A 26,866-nucleotide genomic window follows, 5' to 3' on the forward strand; every position below is an offset into this window, starting at 1 on the left:
ATTACAACTTCTAATTTAGTGTTTCTACGGGATTCCTGAGTGTGCGAGTGAAGAGGTCTTCGGTTTTTGTGCCTTCCCTTTGCCTCTTTTCTTTTTGTTTGTTTGTCTTGTCCAGCTCTGGTCTGAAGGATTTTATCGTATTATATTATATTTTGTTTTATTTTATTACTGTCCCTTAGAAGCCAGTTTTTTTCTTTCTAATGAGATCCAGAAAGGGGATGGATCCAGATGGAAGGGGAGATGGAGAGGGCTTGGGAGGGTAGGGAGAGGGGAGCCATAATCAGGATATACTATGTGAGGAAAAAAAAAAAAACCTTTTTTTAATAAAAGACAAAAATAGACTGTTTTTTTTTTTTGTTCCGTTGAGTTTGTCTGGATCAACTGCACAATGGTTGAAAAGTTCTTTACCAAAATGCATAATATGTAATTTTAAGACATCCTAGAAATGAGTGCTCAGTAGATTTCTCATTGTAATTTGCAGCTTGAAGACATCGCTCAGTGGTAGAACATATATACTTAGTATGTTTGTGGTCCTGGTTTGTGGTCAGACCCACCACAGAGAGGTACTTGTTAGGAGTCAGTTCTAATGTTATTTGTGTTAATTCGGCTCCCCACATCACGCAGGAACTCGCAGCTCTGCTCTGAGGGTCCCTGCCTCCAGTTGGCTCTGATCCGGAAATATAGCTGTCAGTGGCCAATGGTTGGGCGGGGAAACAGAAGCAGCACTTTTAGGATTCCTGGGCAAGAAGCTCAGGAGAGAGGGAAGAAGGATTCCGCCATGACAAGGGGGTAGGAGATGGACCACATAGGGAAGGTGTCCAAGGGAGAGATGGCTGAAATGTAGGTGCAAAGGGGAAAATGACCCCAGAAGGGCTGCCCAGCAGGGTCCAGGGTAGCAAAGATAAAATACAGATTTAGTAAGTAATGATCCAGAGATATCAGAAGGGAGAGTGTGTTAACCCCGGGGAGGTTTGGAAGTGCCCAGCCACTGTGCTGCTTAGGGAATACTAAAAATAAGCAGGCTCCAGAATCCAGAGCTCTTGGGCGAGTGCAGAGGAGGCGCCCGCATCCTCTGGGAGCCTAAAGAGGTTTTAATATGATGCCTCTACATGCACTTGTTTTAGAATTTGACTTCTAGGAGTGTTTTCTGGGAGGCCTTTCATGTTAAGTAATCTAGACGAAAGTCGCATGCACTGGGTACTGAGTATCACTTGGTGTCTAGCCATACCACCACTCAGATCTCCCCTCATCTCAGAGGGTGAGCAGGGATGCTACTCCTTGGCTGGGAGACCTCCCCTCATCTCAGAGGGTGAGCAGGGATGCTACTCCCCGGCTGGGAGACCTCACCTCATCTCAGAGGGTGAGCAGGGATGCTACTCCCCGGCTGAGAGACCTCTCCTCATCTCAGAGGGTGAGCAGGGATGCTACTCCTTGGCTGAGAGACCTCCCCTCATCTCAGAGGGTGAGCAGGGATGCTACTCCTTGGCTGAGAGACCTCCCCTCATCTCAGAGGGTGAGCAGGGATGCTACTCCCTGGATGGGAGACCTCTCCTCATCTCAGAGGGTGAGCAGGGATGCTACTCCCTGGATGGGAGACCTCTCCTCATCTCAGAGGGTGAGCAGGGATGCTACTCCCCGGCTGGGAGACCTCCCCTCATCTCAGAGGGTGAGCAGGGATGCTACTCACTGGCTGGGAGACCTCCCCTCATCTCAGAGGGTGAGCAGGGATGCTACTCCCTGGATGGGAGACCTCATCTCATCTCAGAGGGTGGGCAGGGATGCTACTCCCTGGCTGGGAGACCAGCACTTGCTCTGTCAAAAGGTTTATAATTTGTCTGAGAACGTTTTGTAGTGTGTCTGCCAATTTGTTAGGCCGGGTCTGGGGCTTGGGTTCTCTGTAATGGGTAGTAATAAATGGACTTCCTGCAAGCCAAAAGGCAAAATTAAGAAAACTCAAGCATGTGTGTAACAAGAGAAAAAAAATTTACAAGCTTTTAATGAATCACATTCAAAATAACAATCTGTGAGAGAATTGGGTAGCTTCACTCAGCTGGGGCTCAAAGTTAACATTTCTTATGATCAAACATCTTGAAATGTTCATGTGTGCAAGTATCTCTCAGCTTCCACGTTTATAGGCAGATGTGGGACCAGATGTGGTCCAGGGCTACAGTGAGTTGCTTGCTTGGTCGTTAGTGTTTGCCGTTTTTGGATTTTATTTTTGGCTTGGTAACAGATGATGGGTTTTCATCAGGACACGTCTACTGCTACACAGACCTGCATTGGAATCTTAGAAAGCCATCCTGGGCCCTCCTCTGCCCTTGGCTGTCTGTACTGTTGGTGTCACTGAGAGCTTGTTAGCTATGGAGACCCACAGGCACACACCTAACAACAGAAGCAGAAGTGCACTAAAACCAAACCCTCAGATGGTGCCTATCCACCCTGAGGCTCTCTTCATTAGCATGGAACAATATCCCGATTGATCTGGTACAATCCAACCAAGGGTCCTGCTCCAGACAAGTTTGGGCAAAAGACACATATAAGTCAATATAAGTCAATATAACTTAGTGTCCTGAATGGTCTTCTTTGCTGAAACAAAACAACGGTGAAAGGATCATTTATAAAGCGCAGGGATTTATTTTCTCAGTTTTATAGGTTAGGAAGGCCACCATCAGGGGTCAGTAAGTTCACTTGCTTGTTGCGGGCTCCTGTTCGGCCCAAGGTGGTGCCTCGGATGTTAATTACATCCTCTGAAGGGGATGGATTCTGTGACATCACAAATGTTAATTACATCCTCTGAAGGGGATGGGTTCTGTGACATCACAGAGTATACGTCAGAAGGAAAAAGGGACAAAGTTCTTTCATTGGGCCCTTTTATCTTATTTTTTCTTAATTGGATATTTTCTTTATTTACATTTCAAGTGTTAGCCCCTTTCCCACTCTTTCCCCCATGAGACCCCCTATCCCCATTCCCCTCCCCTGCTTCTGTGAGGGTGTTCACTCACACACTCCTGCCTCCCACCCTCACCTTCCCCTACACTGGGGCATCGAGCCTTCACAGGACCAAGGGCCTCCCCTCCTGTTGATGCCTGACTAGGCCATCCTCTACCACATATGCACCTGGAGTCATGGGTCTCTCCATGTGTATTCTTTGGTTGGTGGTTTAGTCCCTGGGTGGTATGGGGGGTGTCTGGTTGGTTGATATTGTTGTTCTTTCTATAGGGTTGCAAACCCCTTCAACTCCTTCAATTCTTTTTCTAACCCTTCCACTGGGGACCCATTAGGTCCTTTTTAAATGGAATTACATTCATGTCCCAGTCACCGCTCACCATCCGAAAATCCCAGTACTATCCCATTGGGAATTAAATTTCAATGTGAATTCCAGAAAGGATGAGTCTATTTAAACTGTAACACGCATTACTTAGATGATCTGGGACAGAGCTGATTGTCCATGAAGGCTCTAAAAGCCTGTGTTTGCTGCTTCAGCCTCAGGCCAGTGAAAAATGGCTTTAAAAATTCAAAGTTTGATTCCAATCTGAGTCTAATCTACTCCATTAACATTTTTTTTGAACTTGGGTGAGATCACAACATAACCAGAGCAGAGCATCATTGATCAGAATGTGCACATTTGAAAGTTCCTGTAGATCTATATTTACAGGATTGAGCACATGGTTCCAGAGGAGATACCAAATAATATATGCTTTAATATTGGCTGTGTGACTGTGGACGAGCCTATAAGCATCTCAAAGTTCTCATAATTTATATTATTATCTCACCATGTGACGCTTTCAGAATTAGGGCACAATGAAATAAAAGAAAGTTGGAATTCACTCCAGAATGAATCCTTCATTTAATGTCATATATTGAAGCAAAAATCTAATAATAAACAATGCACATATCAATATTTTTAAGGTATTGGTTAAGCTTGTCCACTAGGAAGACTGTGGAGTGTCTGTGGGTGGTCTGATGTGTGTCTGATGTTTTGTGCTTTTCCATAGCTGTAAAATTCTCTTGAAAGGTTAGCATATTTTCCTCAGACTTTCACTTAGCAGCTTTCCAGAACAGAATATGAACTTGGCAATGACTTCATTATCATGTGTTTGCTGCCTTTGGGGAAAATACTTCCCAGTATTAAAATGGTGTGTGTTGTGGCTTGAGAGACTGCTCGGCACTTTACAGAGCTCCTAGATCTTGCATATGATCAGGGTTTGATTCCCAGCACCAACATGGCGGCTCACAACCATCCATTCCAGAGCATCTGATGTCCTTTTCTGGCCTCCAAGGGTGTTGTTGCAGGCACATGGTATAAAAAAATAAACTCTCAAAAATTGGCCTGTGTTTTTAAACTTTTATTGGCTTTATTCTTGTATGTTTCTGCGTTTGTGTGGAGCCACCCTCCACTGCATAGTTTCTCTTTGGACCACTGATCTCATTTCAGGAGATGGGCCTCAGTCTCTTTTAATTTTTACATGTGGACCATATCATGTATTTAACAAGATCAGGTCCAAGCATTGCTCTCTATGGCCCTTCTACTTCACTCCAAACTTAATTCTGATTTTGTGTTAGCATTAAGACCTAAGGGGATTAGAGTGCCTTTGTTAAACAAATGAACAACTAAGGAGACAATTAACCACTGCAGACGACTATAAAAGTGACTTGTTTACCTGCTTGCTCAGTTCATTCTATTATATATTTTGCAATGGGCATTTAGTACTTTCCTTGGGAAATATCATCAGTTTGAAAACCTCATAGAGAACAGTAATCTCAACCAGGCATTGACTCTCTTGCCTGTATTCCCAGTGCTCATGGTTGAGGCAGGAATACTGTTATAAGTCACAAGTTCAAGGACATCCAGGACTGTAATATCATGTACTTGTGGAAGAGGGAAATGAGGGGAAAAAAAGCAATCTTGTCAGAGCTAATCCAATTTTCAGTTAAAGGGACTGGAGCCAGGACTTTGATTTTAGGCTAACCATCACTCTCTTTCCAACCTAATGGGGACATCATGTGATAGCCACTTATAAGATGTACTGGAAGGTACTGATGATACATAAAGGGACCAATACTTTGTTGAACTGTATTACAACCAACTTTCAGCACAGTCAGAATCTTCAGGTTATTTTAAAGTAGATCTTACTTTAGTATTTGAATATATTTTTGTCTGACTACACTTTTACTTAAATGGTACCCCAATGTCAAGAGAATTCTGTGGTCAGGTTTTGTATGTGACTTGTCAGTAATTCTAATTGGGCAGTGATTAATCAGATTAATACTGGGGTGTGTCAACACTCGCTCCTGAATGGCACAGGTTACAGAAATGGAATCTATGTAATCGATGCAAAGGAAAGAAATACTCATAGTGTGAACAACTGTGAAAGTCTGAATCAAAAGTGTGGCTAGGTATGACAGGTGATATTGCCAACTTTAGAACTTTGGTAAATTAAGGTTGATCTTTAAATAGATACATATATGCATATATAATATTAGGGGCTATAATCTAGAAATACTATGAGCACATCAAGGCTTTGTCGGGCATAGCTCTGGAAGGTATAGAGGTGTTTTGTTTTGTTTCTTGTTTGTTTGTTTTTATGCTGCTATTTGTTTGTCTTGATGGTGTCTCATGTGTCCCCAGGTTGGCCTCAAACTCACTCTGTAGCTGAAGATGGCCCTGAACTATTTATCTTACTTACACCCTTTGAGTGCTAGGACTGTTGGCAGGCATAACCATGGCATAACTGTGCCTGGACATAGTATGTACTTAGGACCTGAACAGGAGCTTTTTGCATGCTAGGCAATCTCTCTACCAACTGAGCCACATCCCCAGCTCTGAGAGATATTTTTAATGACTGACATACTTCGTGATTTTTTTTGATGATGAATTCAACAGTTTATAACATAAATTAGAAATCCTTTTCATTGCATTGTTTGTATGTAAATGATTTATTAAATTTCACATTTGACCAACTAGGTAAGATCTCCCCATCTCCAGGCTGTGATTCTGGTTCTCAGACACTGCCATTGTCTTTGCCATGCACTTTGAATATGATGGTTCTTGAAGTGGGGAGCAGCTTAACATTGTCAGGAGTAGGACAGTATAAGAAACAGCTACCTGCTATTGCAGTGAATGGAGCCATTGGACAATGTTCACTGCCAACTCTACATCTGGAATCTTGTTGGAAACAGACCTCTAGGCGTGCCTGGGAGGGAAGTCCTAGAGCCACCTATTCTAGTTTCGTGATGTTGCTGTGAGTAACAGCCTAGCAAAGCAACTGGGTGAAGGGGAGGGTTTATATGGCTGACACTTCCTGTCCCCGTGGAAGGTTGGAATCTGAAGCAGAAACCTTGGGGACATGTTGCTTGTTGACTCAGCCCAGGCTCCTACTTGCTAGCTTTTTTTATACAACTCAGGACTACCTGCCTAAGGGTGGTTCTGCCCACAGCTAACTACACCTTCCTACATCAATCAGTAGTCAAGGCAATCCCTTATAGACATGCCAGAAGGCTGATATGACCAGGTGATCTCTCAACAGAGCCTTCTCCTGTATGGTTCAAGCTGTGCCACGATGGTAGTTAGAGCTAACTAGGGCACACTCCTAACGTGGCAACACCCCTCTGTGGGCTGGAGTCTCCATCGGAGTAAGAAGTAAGTGAGCTGAGTGCTAGCATCCATTCTCCCTGCTTCTGTGTGATGCAGAACTACCTGATGCTGTACTCTCCTGTCACTGAACCATCTTTGTTCCAGTGGTCTGCGTCCCCTCCAGATGTGAGCCAATATAACCCCTTCCTCCCATGAACTGCTTTGGTCATATAATATTTTGTCACACTTTCTAGGAACTTCACCAGTAGGAGGACATTTAATTTACTTTCCTCTGCTAATTGAAAACAGCAGCAAAGATTACAAATTAATGCTGATAATTTAATATCTATAATGTGACAGCCATGTATAGCTGAATAACAGAATAATATTAACAATTCTAATGATAACAATAATAATAATGGTATAATGACCACCAAATTACAACACCTGAATTTAGATGAGACTATTGTGATGAGCTTTGGCATATTAAATTATGGTTTATTATGCATCTAATGTATTATATACACGATAATGCCCATGACCAAACTAGGAACTCATAAATATATGCCCATTCATAATTTATAGACCTGTATACTTCACTCATATATTCAGGCATTTGAGTTCAAAGGAGAAGGAAATTTTAGTATTAGACAGATTCAATTATGCAAATTGGTATCAGAAAGTACCCTTGGTTTGGCTTTCATGTCCTGGTAAAACTTGTTAATCTTCCATAATCATAACCAGAATATGGAAAACCCACCCAAATATCTAGTTTAAAAGATGCATATTATTATATGTTTATATTCCCATAGTAAAACATTATGCAAATAAATGAACAAGTATGCAAATGAATGAACATGTATGCAAATGAATGAATGAATGGAGTCTGGCTTAGAAACAACTGAATTCAGTATTCTGTATCCAGCGGAGCAAAGCTTCATTTCCTTTGAAGTAAGTCTAGCTTTCTTTGCTCCTGCCCAATAGGTCTCGTTACTCAGTTGGCAGGGGAGTAATTTAGCTCATCAACAACATCAAATGATGTGCTAGATAACCATGGCACCTTCTTCTATGAGCACATACCTTGCAGAATGGCCATGATTTCAAATACGTCATAGAGTGAGTTAAGCAAATTTATTCTGAACTTCAGAGACTTTATTCTAAGGAAGGATGTCTAATTAAGCTGTTGTAGCTCCACTGTTTGTCTGTTTCCCTACAGGACAGATTTAAAATTTTTATGTATAAATTTAGTAGCTCTGCCCTGGAAGTCTCATGGTACTTGCATAAGACTGCTAGGATTTTTTTGACATTTTGTAACATCAATGGACCCTCGCCATAGGCTCTTTATTCTGCTTCAGTAGTGAATTTCCACAAAAGTCAAACGTGTGAGGTTCTGTGGACTTTCATTTGTGTCTTCAAAGTTCAGAAGAGAATCCAGAGCATCCTCTAAATAACACTTTTCTCTCAGATTTTGATATATATATATATGTACATATACATACATATATACACATACATACATATATATATATGTATATATATATATATATATGGATTTGTATTTTGCTAAATGCTATTACAATAGTAACATGCCTACCTGTCAAGAAATTCATGAACTGTAAGTCTCTGTCAGTGAGGATGGCCATAGAAACTATCATGATTTTAGCCACCTTGAGTTCTAACCAAGGCCAAACACCTTGTTGTGACAGAATTGTGCCCATGGGTTTGAGGAAACATACAGGAAGCTGCGTCTCCTGCACAGAAAACAGCAGGAAGCTTGTGTGGCCAGATGGCCATAGCCTCTGGTCTTTAAGGAGAGACAAAACAGGTCAACCAGCCAGAAAAAGAAGTCTGCAGTCTGATCTTTGAGCCTTTGAAGGGAATCATGTTTCAACTATCAACTATTACCTTTGTTTGCCTTTTATGATGTTTCTCCGGAGTTTCCAGTTTGGGTTGTTTATCTATCTATCTATCTATCTATCTATCTATCTATCTATCTATCTATCTATCTGCCCATCAGTGGGCAAGTGGTGTGCCCTGCAAATGGCCCATGAACACTAACATTTGCAAGCCTCCCACTGAGTATCAGTGCTTTATTCTGGGGCACCCGTGGCATGCTGCATGCTTTCAAGTCTTACATAACAAGGTAACCCAAGATTTATGTATGCTATTCCTCTCTCAAAGAGATCCAAAGCAAGCAAAGTGCAGACAGGAGAGCTCAGGTGTGTGTTTCAAAGTCACACAGTAGCAGCTGAGCGCCTGAGAATGCCCAGCTATGGACACTGTCGCACCGGCCCTGTGGTTCCCTGGCAGCGCCTTACTGAATGTGGTTGGGAGAACAGACCCATGGAAGCTGACAGTGCTGCCTTTCCTCCACTAACCGGATGATTTTATTTTATGGCTTAATGCATGTGTCCTAAGGAAGCTATCTTAAATTGTTTCACTTTGAAAAACCTTTGAAAATCATCGCTATACTCCTTACTGTCTGAAGAATTACTATACATGGGGCTGTGAATTAGAGAATTAATTTTTCTCTTTCAGAGTCAGAGACAGAACCCGTGGCTTTATTCATGTTCAGCAAGTGCTTTAGGGCCATATCTCCATGCTCACACTACTAATTTTTAATAAATTTTGTTACTGGTTCAGAAATTAAGACTATTAATTTTTGAGACTCACTAAGTACCTTCTTGGTTTAAGAGCACGTTAGGGACAGATTCAGGAGTGAGGCCTGGGCTCCTGAAGGGAGGGACAGATTCAGGAGTGAGGCCTGGCCTCCTGAAGGGAAGTCCATTCAGTGGTGTGTGGAGCTTCACTGACTTCTGAGGAGGCCACAGATTGAAGAGATCACATCGATGCCTGATTCAGGGACCTGGATGCTACCACTCATAAATTTATCTTTATTGAAATTTGGAAAAGCTGTATACCTACTTGGGAGAATGTAGCTAGTTTAACAGCCTTTTTGTTGTTGTTGTTGTTGTTGCTTTGTTTTTTTTTTTTGATGTTGTTTTTAAGTTGCAAACAATTCCCTCAGAATCCTACTTACTAATGCACGTTGACAGGAATGGTCCATCTCTCCTAGAGGGAAGTAGACAGTTGCTGAAGTAATCCATGAAGGGAGCCAGAATTAATAATGGCAGAAGGCTGATGGCATTCATAAGTGCAATTGGCAGAGGAAAGCCACCCAAGCTCTGGTTGGAATTCATGGTCTGAAGATAGTATCCAGAAGGAATCTGCGTTTGAGGAAGAGGGGAGTTAGACACGGAGGCAGTGGCTTAACATTGAAGGGACTGCATGCTGTGAGATGCCTCCCCTCTCCTGCACACTGTGACAGGCGATGCGGATGTCCCTCAGCTTTTCATGGCCCAGCAAAGAGCTGACAGACGACCTGTGACCACACACACTCTGCTCAGGCCACTGTCTCTGTCACTGATTCAGAGCACTTGGTTCTGACTCTACTTCACCTTCATAAGTTTCTCAGGCCTTGTTATCAGAGCCACAGGTACTGGGTCAAATCCTTAAATCCTCCTGACTCAAATTGATGATGCTCTCATGCACATTCAAGCAAAACCAACCAGGGCATAAGAAGGGCGTGTGTTTTCACTCCAATGCTGCAAACAGGAGGGGCTCGCCTAGAGCTTCTAGGTTAACATCTAATTTGTTGACAGAACAGTTAGGATTTTTTTTTTTCTGAATAGGGGCTGATGGGGAGACGTTGAGGGCTATCTCTGAGAGCTTCTTACATGGGGTGTGTTTCTAACCTCAGCCAAGCAACATGAAGAAAAATAAGACCAAATTTTCAGTGTTTGTGTCTCCCTTTTAATTGCTTCTATTTAACCCTTTATTTTATGTGTGTGGGTGCTTTGTCTGTGCACCGTGTGCATGCAGTACCCACGGAGACCAGAAGAGAGCACAGGATCCCTCTGGATCCTGGTTGTGAGCCACCATGTGGGTGCCGGAAGTTGAAACTAGGCCCTGTGCAAGAGCAGCCGGTGCGCTTTTCAGCTGGAGCATCTCTCTTCAGCCCTATTGCTTTACTTTTTAAGGTGACTCTGATGTGCTAACAGTTGTGGTTTTCATGTGAAATGTCCCATCCCCAAAGAGTATGTGCTTGGTCCCCAGAACGTGGTGTTGTGTGGGAGGTTTTGAATCCCTGCAGAGTGGGACCCTAACTGGAAAGAGGGGGTGGAGCGCTCTGAGGGTTGGTTTCTTGTCCTTACTTCCTGTTTGCTCTAACTATTCTGACTACAGGCGCAATGCGGCCAACTGCTTCACGGCTTCTATGTCATAACTCTGTGGCCCTTCTCGAACTGGGAGCCAAAATTAACCCTTTCTCCTTTAAGTGGTTTGTGTTGGGTAGTTTGTTACATCGGTGGGAAAGGTGATTGATACACTAGGCAACCTGTACAGAACCTGTGGGGAACAGGTCTCTATATCAACTCAAAAGATGAAAGAATTTTAAAATTTCTTTTGCTCTGCCTCATAGTCTCAATGGACCACAAGGTTTTTTTATTTTTTTATTATATATATATATATATATATATATATATATGTAATATATGTATATATATACATATATATGTAATATATATGTGTATATATATATACACATATATACATATATATATATATTTCTGGAAATCTTCATGCTAACTAAATCCACAGCACTAACAAGCCTCTAGTGGGTCAATATATCAGAACCAAGACATATCACACATGACAAGGACATTGCTTCGTGCTTCTAAGTGCTCTAAGAGCACACAAAGCCACCGAGAGGCATAGAACAAAGACCCACATGTCTCTTCCTTGAGGAATGCATTTTACAAACTGCTTTTCATACAGTACTAAAATCGAAGTAGGAGCCCTGCCTTCCCGTCCTCCCAGGAGAGCCACTCTGCTCCAGCACCCACACCAGGGCTTCTTTCTCCCTTACTGCCTCTCTCCAGCCGGCTGTACAAATTAGGAGGTTGCAAGGCATGCCGACAGAGTCTGCAGCTGTTAACAAGCTGACCAATGATAAAAGGCGTCTCTTGCTATGTTATCTGCTCAGACACAGGGTTGAACCACATTTTCATATAGCCCCTCCTATCTACATAAAAACGCATCCCGCTGATCGTTCATCTCCAAGTCTTTTATGTAATACTTAGGATAATAAACAATGGTTGCTTTGGTTGAGTACACAGGGCAAGAGTGAAGGGTTAGCTGTTTCTGCTTTGCTTCCATAAAATTATCACACACACACACACACACACACACACACACACACACACACACCCCAACCAGAGGGAACATGAGCAATGGATATACTGTTTAAAAAGTGCTGGCAGCTGAGTAAGTTTTAGTGTGAGCCCAGCATCGGAGCAGTTTTCTGTTACAGATTTCAAATGAGAATTATTGTTAATCGGAATAAAGTTATTATCAGCATGAATCACAGACACTGAAACCTGTTAACTTAATAATGTTGCAAATGTGTCATTAATCTTTACTGAGGTGATATTAATATATTGCCTGATCCTCAGAAGGGCTGTGGTGCCTTGAAAGCTTGAAGTCGTTCCTGCTTCTGTCTCAAGTTCTGAAATCCTCCCCTCCTTAAAACTTTAAATCCTTTTATTTCACACAGGCCTCTCTGAGTATTCAGCAGTAATTGCTGTCAATAGAGATTCATTTTCACCTCTGAGAGGCCCTAATGTCAAACGGCAACCTTGTCGGCCTTAATATCAACATATTTTAAATATATGGCGTGGACCTGAAGGTCAATTATTGCCACTAAATCTAAAACGTGGAATTCTGGAATGTTTTATTCCTGGCGCCTTGATTTCCTTTTGTATTAATGATTATTTCATTTGGCTGCAAAAATCTAGTCCTAACCTGTCCTGGTGGAGATTTCCTTGGTTAATCAACATTTTCTTTTAATTTCCAGCAAAACATCATTTCATATAATTTTGGTACCTATAGAGTTTGTTTCAAGGATATTTAGTCAAGTGTAAGGGAGGGATTGTAGATAATGATGAAGGGTTTTGCTATCAGCCTTGAGTGTGGGCAACCATGTTACCGTATGCTAATCAGTTCACAATTACTTAATCTTCTATTCACTGGGACCTTGGACTTTTGTTTATTTTAAAGACAAGGTCTCAAAGTACAGCCAGGTATCCAGGCTAGTCTTGAACTCACTCTGTAGGCCAGGGTAGCTTTGAACTCACAGTAATCCTTCTGCTTCAGCCTCCCTAATGTACCGTGATTATATACATGTGTCATTACACTCAGGTTCTAAGCCTCTGATTTGTGACAATCACAGTGGCTATGCACTCTTTCTGTGAGGATTAAAGTAGATATTCAGAAGCCAAGTTGGTGAGCTGGCTCAGCTGAAGCCTACATGGTAACAAGTGACAGTTGACTCCTGTGTGGTGTCTTTGATGTCCAAATACAGGCCATGGCAGGATCCATCTCCCCACATCAAATAAAGATAGATATTTGGAAGTCATCTTTAAGAAGCAATGATGAACAATGTATATTCAATAAATACTTGAGTTTTTTTTCCTTAAATTGGGCTAACCATTTCCTTAAAATTTAGCTTGCAAACTTTTTCTTTACTTGTACAGCCCATCCATGTTCCTATATATAACACCTCACCCATGAAAAAGATAGCTAGCTGCTTCGTGTGTGCATGTGTGCATGCGTGCATGTGTGTGTGTGTGTGTGTGTGTGTGTGTGTGTGTGTGATGTATGTGTGTGAGTGTGTATATGGGTGTGTGAGAGTGTGTTTATGTGTGTTTTGTTATGTGAATGTGTATGTGGTGTGTGTGTGTGTGTTTGTGTGTGTGTGAGTGTGTGTGTGCACAAGTGTATGTGTATAGGGACAGAGAGAAAGAGTAAGAGAAAGAAAGAAAAGGAGATGAGCACTAGATGGGAATAGGGAAGGGGTCAGATGGGAGGGAACAAGAGCAGGTAATGTGAGGTCTGACTGTATATATAATATGATATATGGTATATGATATATAATATATTTATAGAAAAAGTTCACACTGAGTAGAGAGAAGTCATTTCACCAGAAAGACAAGGAGTTTATAATCTGTTCTCTTGGCACAGAGCAGCTTAAGAGTAGCTATGGACTGAGTAGTAACTTGGTCTAGAGCTAGGAATTTGGTCACCATTGTGTTCTCAGGTCTAGGGGCCTTTCTAACAATGCCCATGTCAATGGAGAAGGCTCTGCTGCTTTGCTTTGGTGCCTGCTCCTATGTGTGCAATCAGGAGGAGCCCCGATCCACATAGCTCCCATGTGTTGATTGGACCAGGAGCTAGGAAACCTTTCTGTAAGGGTTCAGGTGATGGGGATGTCTACACTGGGGTTCGTTGATAGCTTTTCAGCTCTGCCATCTTTAAATATGAGCAACTACAAACAGAAACCAGTGGGCATAGCAGTATTCTGATGAAACTTTATTTGTGGGCATTAAATTTTAACTTCCATATAATCTTTAAGCAAACTATTCTTGTTTTTTCCCCAATGATGCAAAATATCAAAACCACCATAACTGCTCTACACACAAAAATGAAGAATACAACCTAGAGATGCCTCTGAGGATAGAGGTGCTTGCCATATGAGTCTAGTGACCTGGGTTCAGTCCTCACAGCCAGCATAAAGATGGAAGAAGAAAACCGACTTCTGTAAGAGTACCCAGCCATGCTGTATCCCTTCTCATACCATGTGCTTGTGCCCATGCAGTAATAATACATATGTTAAACATAGGTCATGGATTGAGTCTGGCTTCGAGACAGCAGTTTGCTGGGTCTACTTTTTATTTATTTTATTTTATTTTTTACTTTTCTCTTACTGAGGTAAAACACCAGGAGCAAAGTTATTTTAGAAAGAGAAGGTTTATTTATTTTATTTATTTTATTTTTACTTAGGACTCCGGAGGCACTGTCTGTAACAATGGGCAAGGGCTAAGAACCCTGGCCTGGTGCCAGGAGCAGGAAGCTGGCTGACCACATGTTTGCCCACACAAAGAAAACATGGAGAAAGAACAGAATGACGTAAGGCTAATGAACCCTCAAAACCTGACTCCAGTGCTGTAATTCCTCCAGCAAGGCTCTGACTCTGCACACACTGTCCTCCCCGGACACCGAACGTCCGAACACATGAGTCTATGACGGACTTTTCTTATTCATCTCTTTACCCCGGGGTTTACAGGAGTAGCCATGGGCTGTTTTGAGAGTCACAGGCTTCTCTCACTTTCTCTCTCATGGCTGTTAGCTGACAGGTCACCTTAGCCTCTCATCCCCAAGTCATTTAACTTTCTGTGAACATCTCTTCTTTAGCACTCAAAGCTGGAGTTGGACACTCTTTTTCTCCATCCCTATAATTTTGTGGTTGAGGCACACAGCTCACTCATTAGCTTTCTAAGTTCTAAGTTGGGCTGGGGTAGCTATCAAGAGAGTCCTAAGTTTGTTCGAAGACTTTTATAACCGTCTCCTTCTGCTCCATAAACTTGGTCTTTGACCATAGTTACATTAATTTGTTTAAAACCACATATATCTACAAAAGACACTCTGGGCTTAGTGTTTTCTCTTTGATTTCCTCCAGGCGTAAGGACTGAATCCAAGAAGACTAGTATGTGAGTGGGAAGAGAATCATGGCCTCACTAGTACTCCCACTTGGAGAGTTACTGACGATGGACTCGCTTGGCTCCTTGGGGATGCTTTCTAAAGGTTTAGTGAAAGGGGAGGCAAAATTTGTTGCCTGGGAATTGCCTCTGGGTCTGGGATTGTCATGAAGATTCTAAACCGTAGGGCTGTGTTCTCCAGGACACTTGTCTTTGGCCAGCCTTGGACAGTCCTGCAGAGCTGATCCTGTCCAGGAGTTTCTGAGAACCTGCTGAGCTCTTAAAACCAGGAGCTGCATTGTTCCGAAGGTAGGACAAAGGCTCAGAAAGATGGTTGAAAGTGCCTGCTGGTGTGGTTGTGGTTTGAATGTGGACTGTCTCCTCTAAACCCTCATCCGTTGGAACACTTTGTCTCCAGGTGGTGGCGCTGTTGGGGCAGGTTGTGGAATCTTAACTGTAGAGCCTTGATGGCACAAGTGGGTTTCCCAGAGCCAGCCTTACTTCCTGTCTGTGGACTGTGACAAGGCCATGTCCCTCCCTCCTTCCGCACTGCCATAGACCCAGACCGTATCCACTCAAACTGTGAGCCCAAACAGATCCCTCCTCCCCAAGTTGATTTTGTCTGGCATTTTATCCTGGTAAAAAGTGACAGCTACAAAATGGAAATACACAAAGTTGCCATGTCCTTGTTGGTGTGTGTTGGCCATCATCCTTACCTGCATAAGGCACATTCTGTACACGAGCTGGAAGCTGAAGAGGGGCAAGAGTGCGGAGAAGACCTTTTCTGTCTCTCCCTCCTGGGGTTCACTGTGGTAGCCACCAGGATTTTCCATGGCATGGTCTACCCAACTCGATCCATCTTGCCCAAGGTGGCAGTATTGCAGGAAGTGTGTTTTCAGGGTCCTAAAAAACGCACTGGAGATAGTCAGGAGGGAGCAACCTGCAAAGCATTGGACATAGCATATGTTAGCACTCAGATGGCTTTCAGCCCTCCTCGATGTGAAGCAGGAATGAACTCCCAAGGACAAAAGGTAGTAAAAGTGGCTTAGAAGGCCTCTTGTCCCTAAGGGGTTGGATTAAAAGGATCTGCTGACAGGATGGCTCCCGATGACCAGCCCAGGGTGGCGCCTGACAGCTGATGTAAAAAATGAAAAAGGTAAGATCAATGGTGACACATTAGAAAAGGAGATGTGTGACAAAATACGGCGCCAGCGCAGAGAATTTCAGAGTCTCTTAGAAGTCTCTAACTTTGCTCATTAATGAATAAGAGAACCTGGACTTTCTTTCACATCTTTTACTCAGGAACCAGGGCTATTCTGTAAAATATAAATAAATCCTCATTTTACTTGGCAGGTAGCAGTTGGTTTTTTTTTTATTTTGACACTGAGATAAAGGCAAACGTGTTCTTTTCTTTGATTTCATGCCTGAATTTCAGACATAAAATTAAACATCAAACACTTTAAATGTCTTTATGAATGTTGACAATGCTACTAAAACTTCAGGCTGCGTGATTTGGCTTTTCCAGAAGTTTCCTCCTGGTTGATATAGAGGACATCATAGAAATGTTGTGTTGGCTCAGATGTAAGCAGCTGCCCAGTCAGGGTTATGTGAACATCACTGATGCCTCTTCTATGTTTAGATTACACATTTTCTTTGTCTCTCTGAGGAGTTCCTGCTCCCGAGAGAAGGACACCATAGTGTGTAGTCTAGCTGTGCCGTCTCGATTGGGACATCTTTTCATATTACTCCCTTTGACCAGACAAATCCTTCCATGAATTATAGACAACAAATTTGGTATAATACATGTGAAGACATTTGTGTTTCTCTCAATAAGTAATCCAGAGACAGTTCAAATAACAATGAGTGTCATTTTATTGTGTCTAAATTTCCCATAAAAAATTCTAGATAGGATAAATGCTAGGCAAATAATATCATTTAAATGTGACAAATTATTGGTTGTTACATCTAAATAAGGAATACTTATCAACATTTCCTTCTATGGCTATAAAGTTGGTGATATTGATTCCATCTGATCTTTTCTGTAAGCCTTGTAATAGGCTGATTATGTCAGCCTTTGATTAATTGAGGAGCTGGGGGCCTGGTAATTGAATATGCACCCTTTCACCTCAAGTCACTGAATCAAATCCAGACTAAATTGGTAGTGACCAAGAATGATTAGACTTGTGGCTCTCTGGTGGCCTCTGTGGAGTGTCTTTAGGTCACGTGCAAGAGCGTTAGGATAATTGCTGACAGGAGAGAGGCTCAGATCCACTGTTCCCAAGCACTGATGAAGGCCTAGGATTGGTGAAGCTGAGAAGACAGAAGCCTGTGGAAGTGACCACTCTTGTGTTCCTTAGAGAAAGAGTGATAGAGAAAGGGCTTCATTAGCATAGCACGAGCTACTCAGTCACAAAGTGTTCCTAGCTGTTTCTGCGGGTTATTTGGTTTAAGTTAAACAAGAACTGGATGTGTGCTGATGGCGTCTGAAGCTTGGACATGGGCAGGCCTGGGCTAGGTGACTTAACCTTGATTCCTGATTCCTCAGCTCAGACTCTGTCTGCTTATGCTGGCTGGTTTTATGTCAACCTGAAATAGGGTAGAGTCATCTGGGAAGAGGAAACCTCAACTGAGATAATGTCCCTTCCAGATTGGCCTGTGGAACATTTTTTGATTGATTGGTGTGGGAGGGCCCAGTTTGCTGTGGGTGGTCTCACCCCTGGGCTTGTGATCCCAAGTGCTGTAAGAAAACAAACTAAGAAAACCACCAGGAGCAAGCTAGAAGGCAGCACTCCTCCACGGTCTCTTCTCCAGTTCCTGCCTCCAGGTTCCTGCCTCCAGTTCCTGCCCTGAGTTCTCTCAGCAATGGAGTGTTATGGCGACCTGGAAGCCGAGATAAACCACGTCCTCCTCAATTTGCTTTGGCCATGGTGTTCTCTCACAGGAATAAGAACTGTAACTAAAACACTGCTCACCTCTTGGAAGAAAACTCGTGCTATGTAGCAGCGGAGTTAGGATGACTTTGATCCAAATCACTCTGGGTTTATCATTAAACAGCAGTTATTTAAAGGAGGGGAGTCATTAGCTCCTAAAGATATTTCCTTTACCTTTCTTTCATATTTATGAATTTGGGCTCTTGTATTAATATCTGTATTAGACACACTATGGCTTTCCTATGAACTAGACATGCTTTGCTGAGAGAGAAAAGCTGAATTTGCTTTTAATACATGTTATACACTTGCACTCTTCATAAACAATCTTAAATATAGCTACAATGTTATTTCTAAAGAAAGTTAGCTTAGATTGGTGCTTATTAAACTTTGTTAAAAATCAGTTTCAAGTATGGAGGAGAGATGGCTCCGTGGTTAAGGGCATTTCCTGTTCTTCCTGAGGACCTGAGTTAAGTCCCCAGTACCCACGGGTGACTCAGAACTGCCTGTAAGTCCAGTTACAGAGAATTTGATGCCCTCTTTGGCCTTTCAGGGCACATACACACAAGTATATATACCCCACACATCAGTTAAAAAAAATCCACCCAGATGCCAGTACTCCCAGCACTTTGAAGGTAGAAGCAAGATTAGGAAACCCTATTTTAGAAAACAGAGAAAAAGCTCAAGTATGATTGTCAACATGTTTGTGAAATACACTAAAAAAATTAAATATAAAAGAGACATTGACACAGGAAAATGGGCAATGCATGCTCAAGACATGAGGATACTTGAGATTAGACTCAACACATTGGCTGTGAGCCAGGGGCTGCCTCTGTCTCTGGTATCATGGCAGGGAGCGAGGCTTGCAAATCCTCACGTCGTCTTTGTGGTCTCAGAGAGACAAGGTAAGCAGGAAAATCTCTGCACATCTCCGATGCAAATGCAGTGGCTAGAACACTATCCACTACCACTGTGGGTGGCATGCAGAGGTTTCCTGGGGTGTGTGAGCCGAGGAATGATGGAGGGAGTCAATAGCATGACCGGGAGGGTGCAGACCAGCAGGACCATGAAGCAGCTGTGAACTGGAAGACTGTGAGCAGCAATGCTGGCTCTGAGGGAGGAGGGACCAGCCAGAGGATCTGGTGAGTAGGTAAGGGCCGAGGTTTTGCTAGAGACCAGACTACACAGCTCAGTGGAAGAGCCCGAGGGGATGAAGGACACCAAGCAAACAAGGCCCTTTAAGTCATCATGAGCGAGACTCATATGAACCCGCAGAGACTGTGGCCGCATGCACCAGGCTTGCTCAGGTCTGTACCAGGTGCTCTGAGCTTGAATTATTGGCTATTCTTTTTATCTGTACTATTTTTTTATCAGTGTGATAGCTTTTATTTTATCTTATTATATTTTATTTTGTTATATTTTAAAAAATAAATGAATTGGAAAAAAACGGCTACTCTGGGGCCTATTTGTGACTAAGGAAAGGCTTACCTGACGCGTATGAAGATTTGAGGTTGGTTCTTCGAATTGAAAACTAAACAGAAAAAGAAAGAGTAACCCTTGAACCCAAAGGCTGATTGATTTCAGGGGATGAGATAGGAAACGGGGAGCCAGACAGGAGAGAGTGGTGTTATGGCCAGGACTGTAGCAGCGGCGAAGGGACACAAATAGAATGGACTGTGTTTTCAGCAATCGACAGAATCTTCCGATGTCTGAAGGGAAGGCCTGGGAGAATTGAGTAGATTGGAGGTTGGCTGAGTTTCCTTTCAAACAGCTGGGTGTTGGTGACACCACAAAGGAGAAAAGAGCTTGTTGTGAGCTGGGCATGGTGGTGCATGCCTTTGATTCCAGCACTGAGAGGCACATGGCGGTGAATCTCTGTGAGTTCAGGGCCTCTTGTGAGTTTCAGGTCAGCCAGGGCTACATAGTAAATTAAGAGGAGAAAGAAAAAGACAGAGAAAGACCAGAGACACATGGAAAGACAGAAAGACAACACACACACACACACACACACACGCACACACACACACGCACACACACACGCACACACACACAGAGACTCAGGTCAGCCAGGGCTACATAGTAAGATGAGAAAGAAAAAGACCAGAGACACACGAAAAGACAACACACACACACACTCAGAGAGACAGAGACAGAGATAGAGAGACAGGATGGAAGGGAGAGGTACATTTGTATCTGAGATCACATTTGAGACAATGTTGGATAACTAAGTCTAAAAGTTAAGTGGAAAGTAACAATGTGATTTTTAAGGCTGGAAGAGAGGCCCATGAGTACCACTTAAGTCATGGGCCTGTAGACGCTAGAAGAGAGAGAGAGGCATAAAGAAGAGACATGGTTCTTGAAAGGAATCCTGGGCTTCTGTTCTCATCAGGTTATCAAAGTGGAGGAATTATTAGAAGGACTGAAGAGGAGAACCAAAGGCAGGGTGTGCTGTAGGTATAAGGCAGGGTGTACAGTAGGTATAAGACAGGGTGTGCTGTAGGTATAAGACAGGGTGTAGGCATAAGGCAGGGTGTAGGCATAAGGCAGGGTGTGCTGTAGGTATAAGACAGGGTGTAGGTATAAGGCAGGGTGTGCTGTAGGCATAAGGTAGGGTGTACAGTAGGTATAAGACAGGGTGTGCTGTAGGTATAAGGCAGGGTGTGCAGTAGGTATAAGAGGGAAGGAACACACCAAGACGGAGCCCTAAACTGATGGGCTGAGCAGCTCAACAGGCCATTCTGAACAAGAAGCCGTGAGACTTGTGCCTGCCAGGGACATGGCAGCTGACCCCATCACTGTATTTCCCCCTGTTGAAATCACCTACCTATACATGCTATACCATCTTTATGGATGAATCCATTAGGCTTAAGAAAAAGCTCACATCTACTCTCCAAATAATTGTGTGCCGTGGAGAGCTAGCCTTTAAAAAGAGTTCCACTGGCATTACAATTCTTAGTTTTGTGCACCCAGAGGAGAAAGGGGAGATGGGGGTGACAAGACACACTCATACAGCACACACACACACACACACACACACACACACACACACACATGCACATGGGCACACACACACACACACACACACACACGCACATAAGTCTAGAAGGAAAATTCAACTGAGATGTAGAGTTCTGGCTGAAAGGTTCAGGACACACACAGCAGGCATTCACATTCTAAAATAAAACAGATGAGCCATTTTAAATGTTTTATTGCAAAACCCAAGGATTGCAGCTATTACTATTAAAAAAAAAAAAAACTTTTAGGAAGCCATTTTTCTATTCTTTGTACCTCTAAGTCCTTGGCTCTGGTGTTCTGCCCCTCTGACCTTGATCTAATCATGAATATCTATGGTACTTAATTATAATAATAAAAAAAACGCCTACATTGCACTCTCCATGGTAGAGGCATATTTTTTTTCTCCTTTGGTCACCTGCCAGTTCTCAAAATTATAGCAGTGGGAAGAAATGCAAATGAAGGGCGTGCTTGACAGCTAAACATAATGGAATGCATGGTCTACATTTGAAAAGTTACCTTAAGATAAAAGGTAGCGTAGAAAAAAAAAATCACTCCTTTAAGGTCACCTATGGCTTTGAATTATAGCTTAGAGAGATTTCCAATTTAGTTATCAGAGAAGAAGAAGCCAAAATAAGGATTATATATCCTTTGTTGGGGAAAAGATAGAGCTTTACTTCACAATCATTGGGTGATCCAGCAAAGCAGAAACTACAAACAAAACCATCACATGAAGAAACAAAGCCCCCACTCTCATGGAGTCATCGTGTAGAGAGCCATTCGTGAATACACCACTGAGTACCTTCTAGGCTAACTGTGTTCTTGCAGCATATAAATTTGTTTTCTTATTAATAAGCAAAAAGAATCACCTTAACATATGATAAAATATGAAACTTGGGGGCACCACTAGGTTGGCAAGAATTGCAGTTGATTTTATGGATCTGTTAAGACTTGAAGGAAAGTATTTTATTATTCAGATAAACATATTTTTCAAATAGGGTAGTGGGAAGTAAATGGACATATGCTGAATTGTTCTTCAGAAAATGTTTAACTAAAGTGTTGGATATATGTGTGCTTGTTTGTCATGTTTGTTTGAGCCAGAGTATCTTCGTATATACAGGCTGGCCTAGAACTTGAAATCTTGGGATTGTAAATATGTCCCATGTTAGTGCTCTTTCTCTCTCTCTCTCTCTCTTTCTTTCTCTCTCTCTCTCTCTCTCTCTCTCTCTCTCTCTCTCTCTCTCTCTCTATCATAGTGCATGAGTGTTGAACCCAGGGCCCAGTATATTTTAGGCAACTAACAATACCTCCTAGATAACCCTTCCCCTATATATCTGTATTTGTGTGTAAATGCATATCCATAAAATCCTGATATTGTTTGGTAATTTTCCAGAAAATGCCGACATATTTTCCAAAGGCCTACACTTTACATTGCTTGGAGTTCATTTGGTATTTGGGATCTACAGAGATCTACATTTTGAGTGTGGATTCCATTTATTGGTTACCAGGAGGGCATGTGTGATGGTTTGAATATGCTTGGCCCAGGGATGGGCCTAGTTGGAGTCAATGTGGCCTTGTTGGAGAGAGTGTGTCATTGTGGGAGTGGCCTTGGAGACCCTCCTCCTAGCTTTCTGGAAACAGTCTGCTCCTGGCTTCCTTTGGATGAAGATGTAGAACTCTCAGCTCCTCCTGCACCATGCCTGCCTGGTCGCTGCCATGCTCTCACCTTGATGATAATGGACTGAACCTCTGAACCTGTAAGCCAGCCCCAATTAAATACTTCTTTATAAGACTTGCATTGGTCATGGTGTCTGTTCACAGCAGTAAAACCCTAACTAAGAAGACAGCATGTACCATGAAGTGATGGTCAATAGACCCCGGAGTTCTGAGATGCATGTTCTGTTTTCATTTCTGTAGGACTTTCATCATAAGAAAGCCAACTCAGGCTCATAGATCTCTGCTTCTGCTCTCTGGTGCACAATAACCAACCCCAAACCTTTTCTGTCTTGAGTGTCATGAGATACAGGAATCTCTCATCTTGACTGTGAAAGGACAGATTGAACAAGTTGGCAGATGGACTTATATGATGAGCTTAGGTTGCACTAGGAGCAGAGATGTGGCATGTGGGAGCCTTGTTGGCAAGGCAGGAACGCTGCCATCCCCACCTGCCACACAGGCTCAGGGTAGAAATAAAGTGACAAGTCACATGGCTGAGTGATGTTGGAGGATGATGGTCGTGGGTGATGCTAGTGTGTGACCATGGTGAGTGACATTGGTGGGTCACACCAGAGGATGGTTTTATGGGGGGACAATGATGAGAGGCATCACACTAGTGAGTGATGTTGACTCTGCTGAGTGACAGTAAAAGGTGGTGTGACACTGGTGACTGACATTAGTAAATAGCATGGCTCATGGAGTTGTGGTTGCTGGTGACTTTGTAGCTGAACAGGAGAGATGGGGAAAGAAGACAGGGTTGAGCAAGGTGAACAGAAAGACTGATCAAAAGGACAGTAGAAACTTCCAAACTTCAAGATGCAATGAAGGACAAGGACAGGGACTTTCTAATAAATGAGGTTGGAATAACTTGATAGTAATATAGACAGAAGACATTTTTATCCTCAAAGCCTACTCTAATACAATTCCCAGTGATCCAGAGGTGAAAAGATGCCATGCAGACTTTGTGTGATGGCGGTATTTGAGGCGTAAACTTCAAGGAAAGTCAGTCTCCTGCCTCCACATTGTCGTCTGGCACCCCAAACTCAGAGGTAGCCCAGAGATGTCCTTGTACTTGTGTGCTAGGGGCCCACCAAGATATCATTTCATTACAGCTAGAAAGAGAAAATTCGGACCTTGCTCTCTGACCTTCACCAATGTTCCAATGTCCTAGTTAAACCCTGGCTTGGAATGTTAAGCCATTCAAACTAATTGCCTCCAGCATTGTGGGTAGGGCATTAAAGCTTACAGAAAGAGAGACAGCATTGAGCAATCAGCAGCAGGCAGTCTGCATTCAGCATTTGGACTCGCTAGCACTCTGACTAGAACCAGAACTTAGGTGGACTAGGACTCAGATTCATGCAGTCCGAAGCCCCCCAGGCCCAGAGCGCTTAGGCCCGGGGGATGCAGCACCAGTCAAGATTCAAGAGAGTGAACATCCGAGATTCGAGCATTCAGCATTGAGGATTCCAGATTCGAGCCTCTACCCTTCTGGCTGGCACACCCGCAGACCCCCAGGACTCCGGCTGGGCCCATGCGGCCCAAGCGTGTTCAGAGCCCGGGGGGTGCTGCACCAGTCCAGAGGAGATGACTGCTGTTTTAGACCTAGTGTGTTTTAGATGGCCTCAGATATACCTCGACTACTGAGCTGCCAGATATTTCATTCCTCTTTTGCAATGATTGTAAAAGCCTCGTGTCATTTTTAAGAAATACACTCAGATCCCACACTACTTGTGTTGAGTCTGTTTGTCACAGCCGATTCCCATGCACACCTTGCCAGAACCCATCGTCCCACGGAACAAGGGACCCTGTAAGAAACCCCAGTCCGTGGCAAAAAGGCAAAAATTCAAAAGAAAAACTAATAACACTGGAGTAAAGCTATTTCACAAGGCTTTGAATCCACTAGAAACGGGGAGAAAGTAGAGGAATTTGATTATAAACACTAAATCCAAGAAAAGATAATACAGCTATATTCAGGAAAACAAAAACCTGTGCATGGAAAATAACACACGAGCCTGGATTAAAATATATATCATATATTAGAAATAATATACAGAATTCTTGTCACAGATCATGGGTAAGTGCATACACTGAAGATTGAAATGTTAGCATTGATGAGGGTTGCCTGAAAGACAAGCCTCTCTGTCTATTCTCTGTTTCTCTCTGTGTCTCTGCCTGTCTCTCTCTCCATCTGTCTATCTCTGTGTCTCTGTCTCTCTCTCCCTTTCAAGACAGGGTTTTACTGTATAGTCCTGGTTGTTTGGGAACTTACTTTGTAGCCCAGGCTGGCCTCGAACTCACAGAGATCTGTCTACCATTAAGCTTCTCTTAAATAACCAGTTAGAAAAGAAACCAAAAGAACGTGGCAATCAGTAGAGCAGTAGAGGGATCGTCTGAGCTTCCTTGGTATCTGCACACATGTGCGCAGCATACACTCACATTGATCAAATCACGATCGTGAACTAAGGTACTAGCAAAGATTGCTCTTAGGGAAAGCTAAAGAGGCAGTAGCACGCACGACAGCACACACCCCAAATGATACATATTTAGAAATAAATTTATCCAAGTGGGTGAAAGTGCAGTTTAATGGAAAATACAAAAAAAAAATGTAAAAAGCAGTGGAGGAGAATGAGTACTTTGATGCACACCAGCAATTCTACCACTTGGGAAGTAAAGGCAGGAGGATCAGGACTTCAAGGCTGTCTTTGGTTTTGTGACCATCTTGGATTACATGAGCTCTTGTTCCAGAAAAGTAAAAATAAGTAAATAAATTGAAGAAGATGCTAATAAATGGCAAAAAGCCAATGGTTGCTAATTGAAAGTCTTAATATTGTTAAAACATTAACTCAATCCAAAGGGATCATAGCAATACTTTGTGTGTGTGTGTGTGTGTGCGCGCACACAGAGAACAGCCAAAACAAACAAACAAACAAAAAACATGCATAGGATCTTACATACCCCTGAATAGTCAAAAAAGTCTTGAGAAAGAAAAATAAATTTGCATGTTCAATATTCTCTGATTTCAAAGCACACTACAGAGTAACAGTAAGAGAGAATGTGCAGTCCTGGAGCGAGAGCAGAGAGAGAGAGAATGTACAGTCCTGGAGCGAGAGCAGAGAGAGAGAATGTACAGTCCTGGAGCAAGAGCAGAGAGAATGTACAGTCCTGGAGCAATAGCAGAGAGAATGTACAGTCCTGGAGTGAGAGCAGAGAGAATGTACAGTCCTGGAGTGAGAGCAGAGAGAATGTACAGTTCTGGAGCGAGAGCAGAGAGAATGTACAGTCCTGGAGCGAGAGCAGAGAGAGAGAATGTACAGTCCTGGAGCAAGAGCAGAGAGAATGTACAGTCCTGGAGCAATAGCAGAGAGAATGTACGGTCCTGGAGTGAGAGCAGAGAGAATGTACAGTTCTGGAGCGAGAGCAGAGAGAATGTACAGTCCGGGAGTGAGAGCAGAGAGAATGTACAGTCCTGGAGTGAGAGCAGAGAGAATGTACAGTCCTGGAGTGAGAGCAGAGAGAATGTACAGTTCTGGAGCAAGAACAGAAACTAAGCTCCTGAAATCAAATAATCACTGAATGATCTTTAACAGGATGTAAATATTCTACAGAAGGAAAGTGAGTAGGAAAAATGAATATCCAGATGCCAAAGATGAATTTGTACATTTACCTCATGTTATATGCAAAATATTAAACTAAGATAGATTAGAGATCAAAAGCCATCAAAGTCTCAGAGAAACCAGTTAAAATAAAACTCTTCAATACCTTGTACTTTGTCTTGGTTACTTGGATGTGACATCCAAGGCAAAACTAACAAGACAGGGTGAGAGAGAGGGAGAGAGAGAGACAGACAGACAGACAGAGGACAGAGACGGAGACACGGAGAGAGAGAGACAGAGAGACAGAAAGACAGAGACAGAGAGACAGAGACAGAGAGAGACAGAGACAGACAGAGAGACAGAGACAGAGAGAGACAGAGACAGACAGAGAGACAGAGAGAGACAGAGACAGAGAGAGACAGAGACAGAGAGAGACAGAGAGAGACAGAG

General features: G+C 42.9%; 1 protein-coding gene across 1 annotated transcript in view; it reads right to left on the reverse strand.

The window, feature by feature from the left end:
- Slc15a5 (solute carrier family 15 member 5) overlaps nucleotides 1-26,866 on the reverse strand; it is an 85,891-nt gene that overhangs the window by 37,088 nt on the left and 21,937 nt on the right. Inside the window, exons 4-5 of the mRNA XM_031381038.1 lie at nucleotides 15,885-16,108; nucleotides 9,615-9,801 (exon numbers count right to left, since the gene is read on the reverse strand). Of these exons, the coding sequence (XP_031236898.1) occupies nucleotides 9,615-9,801; nucleotides 15,885-16,108 (411 nt within the window). The remainder of the gene's footprint in view (nucleotides 1-9,614; nucleotides 9,802-15,884; nucleotides 16,109-26,866) is intronic.

The sequence above is a fragment of the Mastomys coucha genome, unplaced genomic scaffold (genome assembly GCF_008632895.1).
Source record: "Mastomys coucha isolate ucsf_1 unplaced genomic scaffold, UCSF_Mcou_1 pScaffold20, whole genome shotgun sequence".
NCBI classification, from domain to species: Eukaryota; Metazoa; Chordata; class Mammalia; order Rodentia; family Muridae; genus Mastomys; species Mastomys coucha.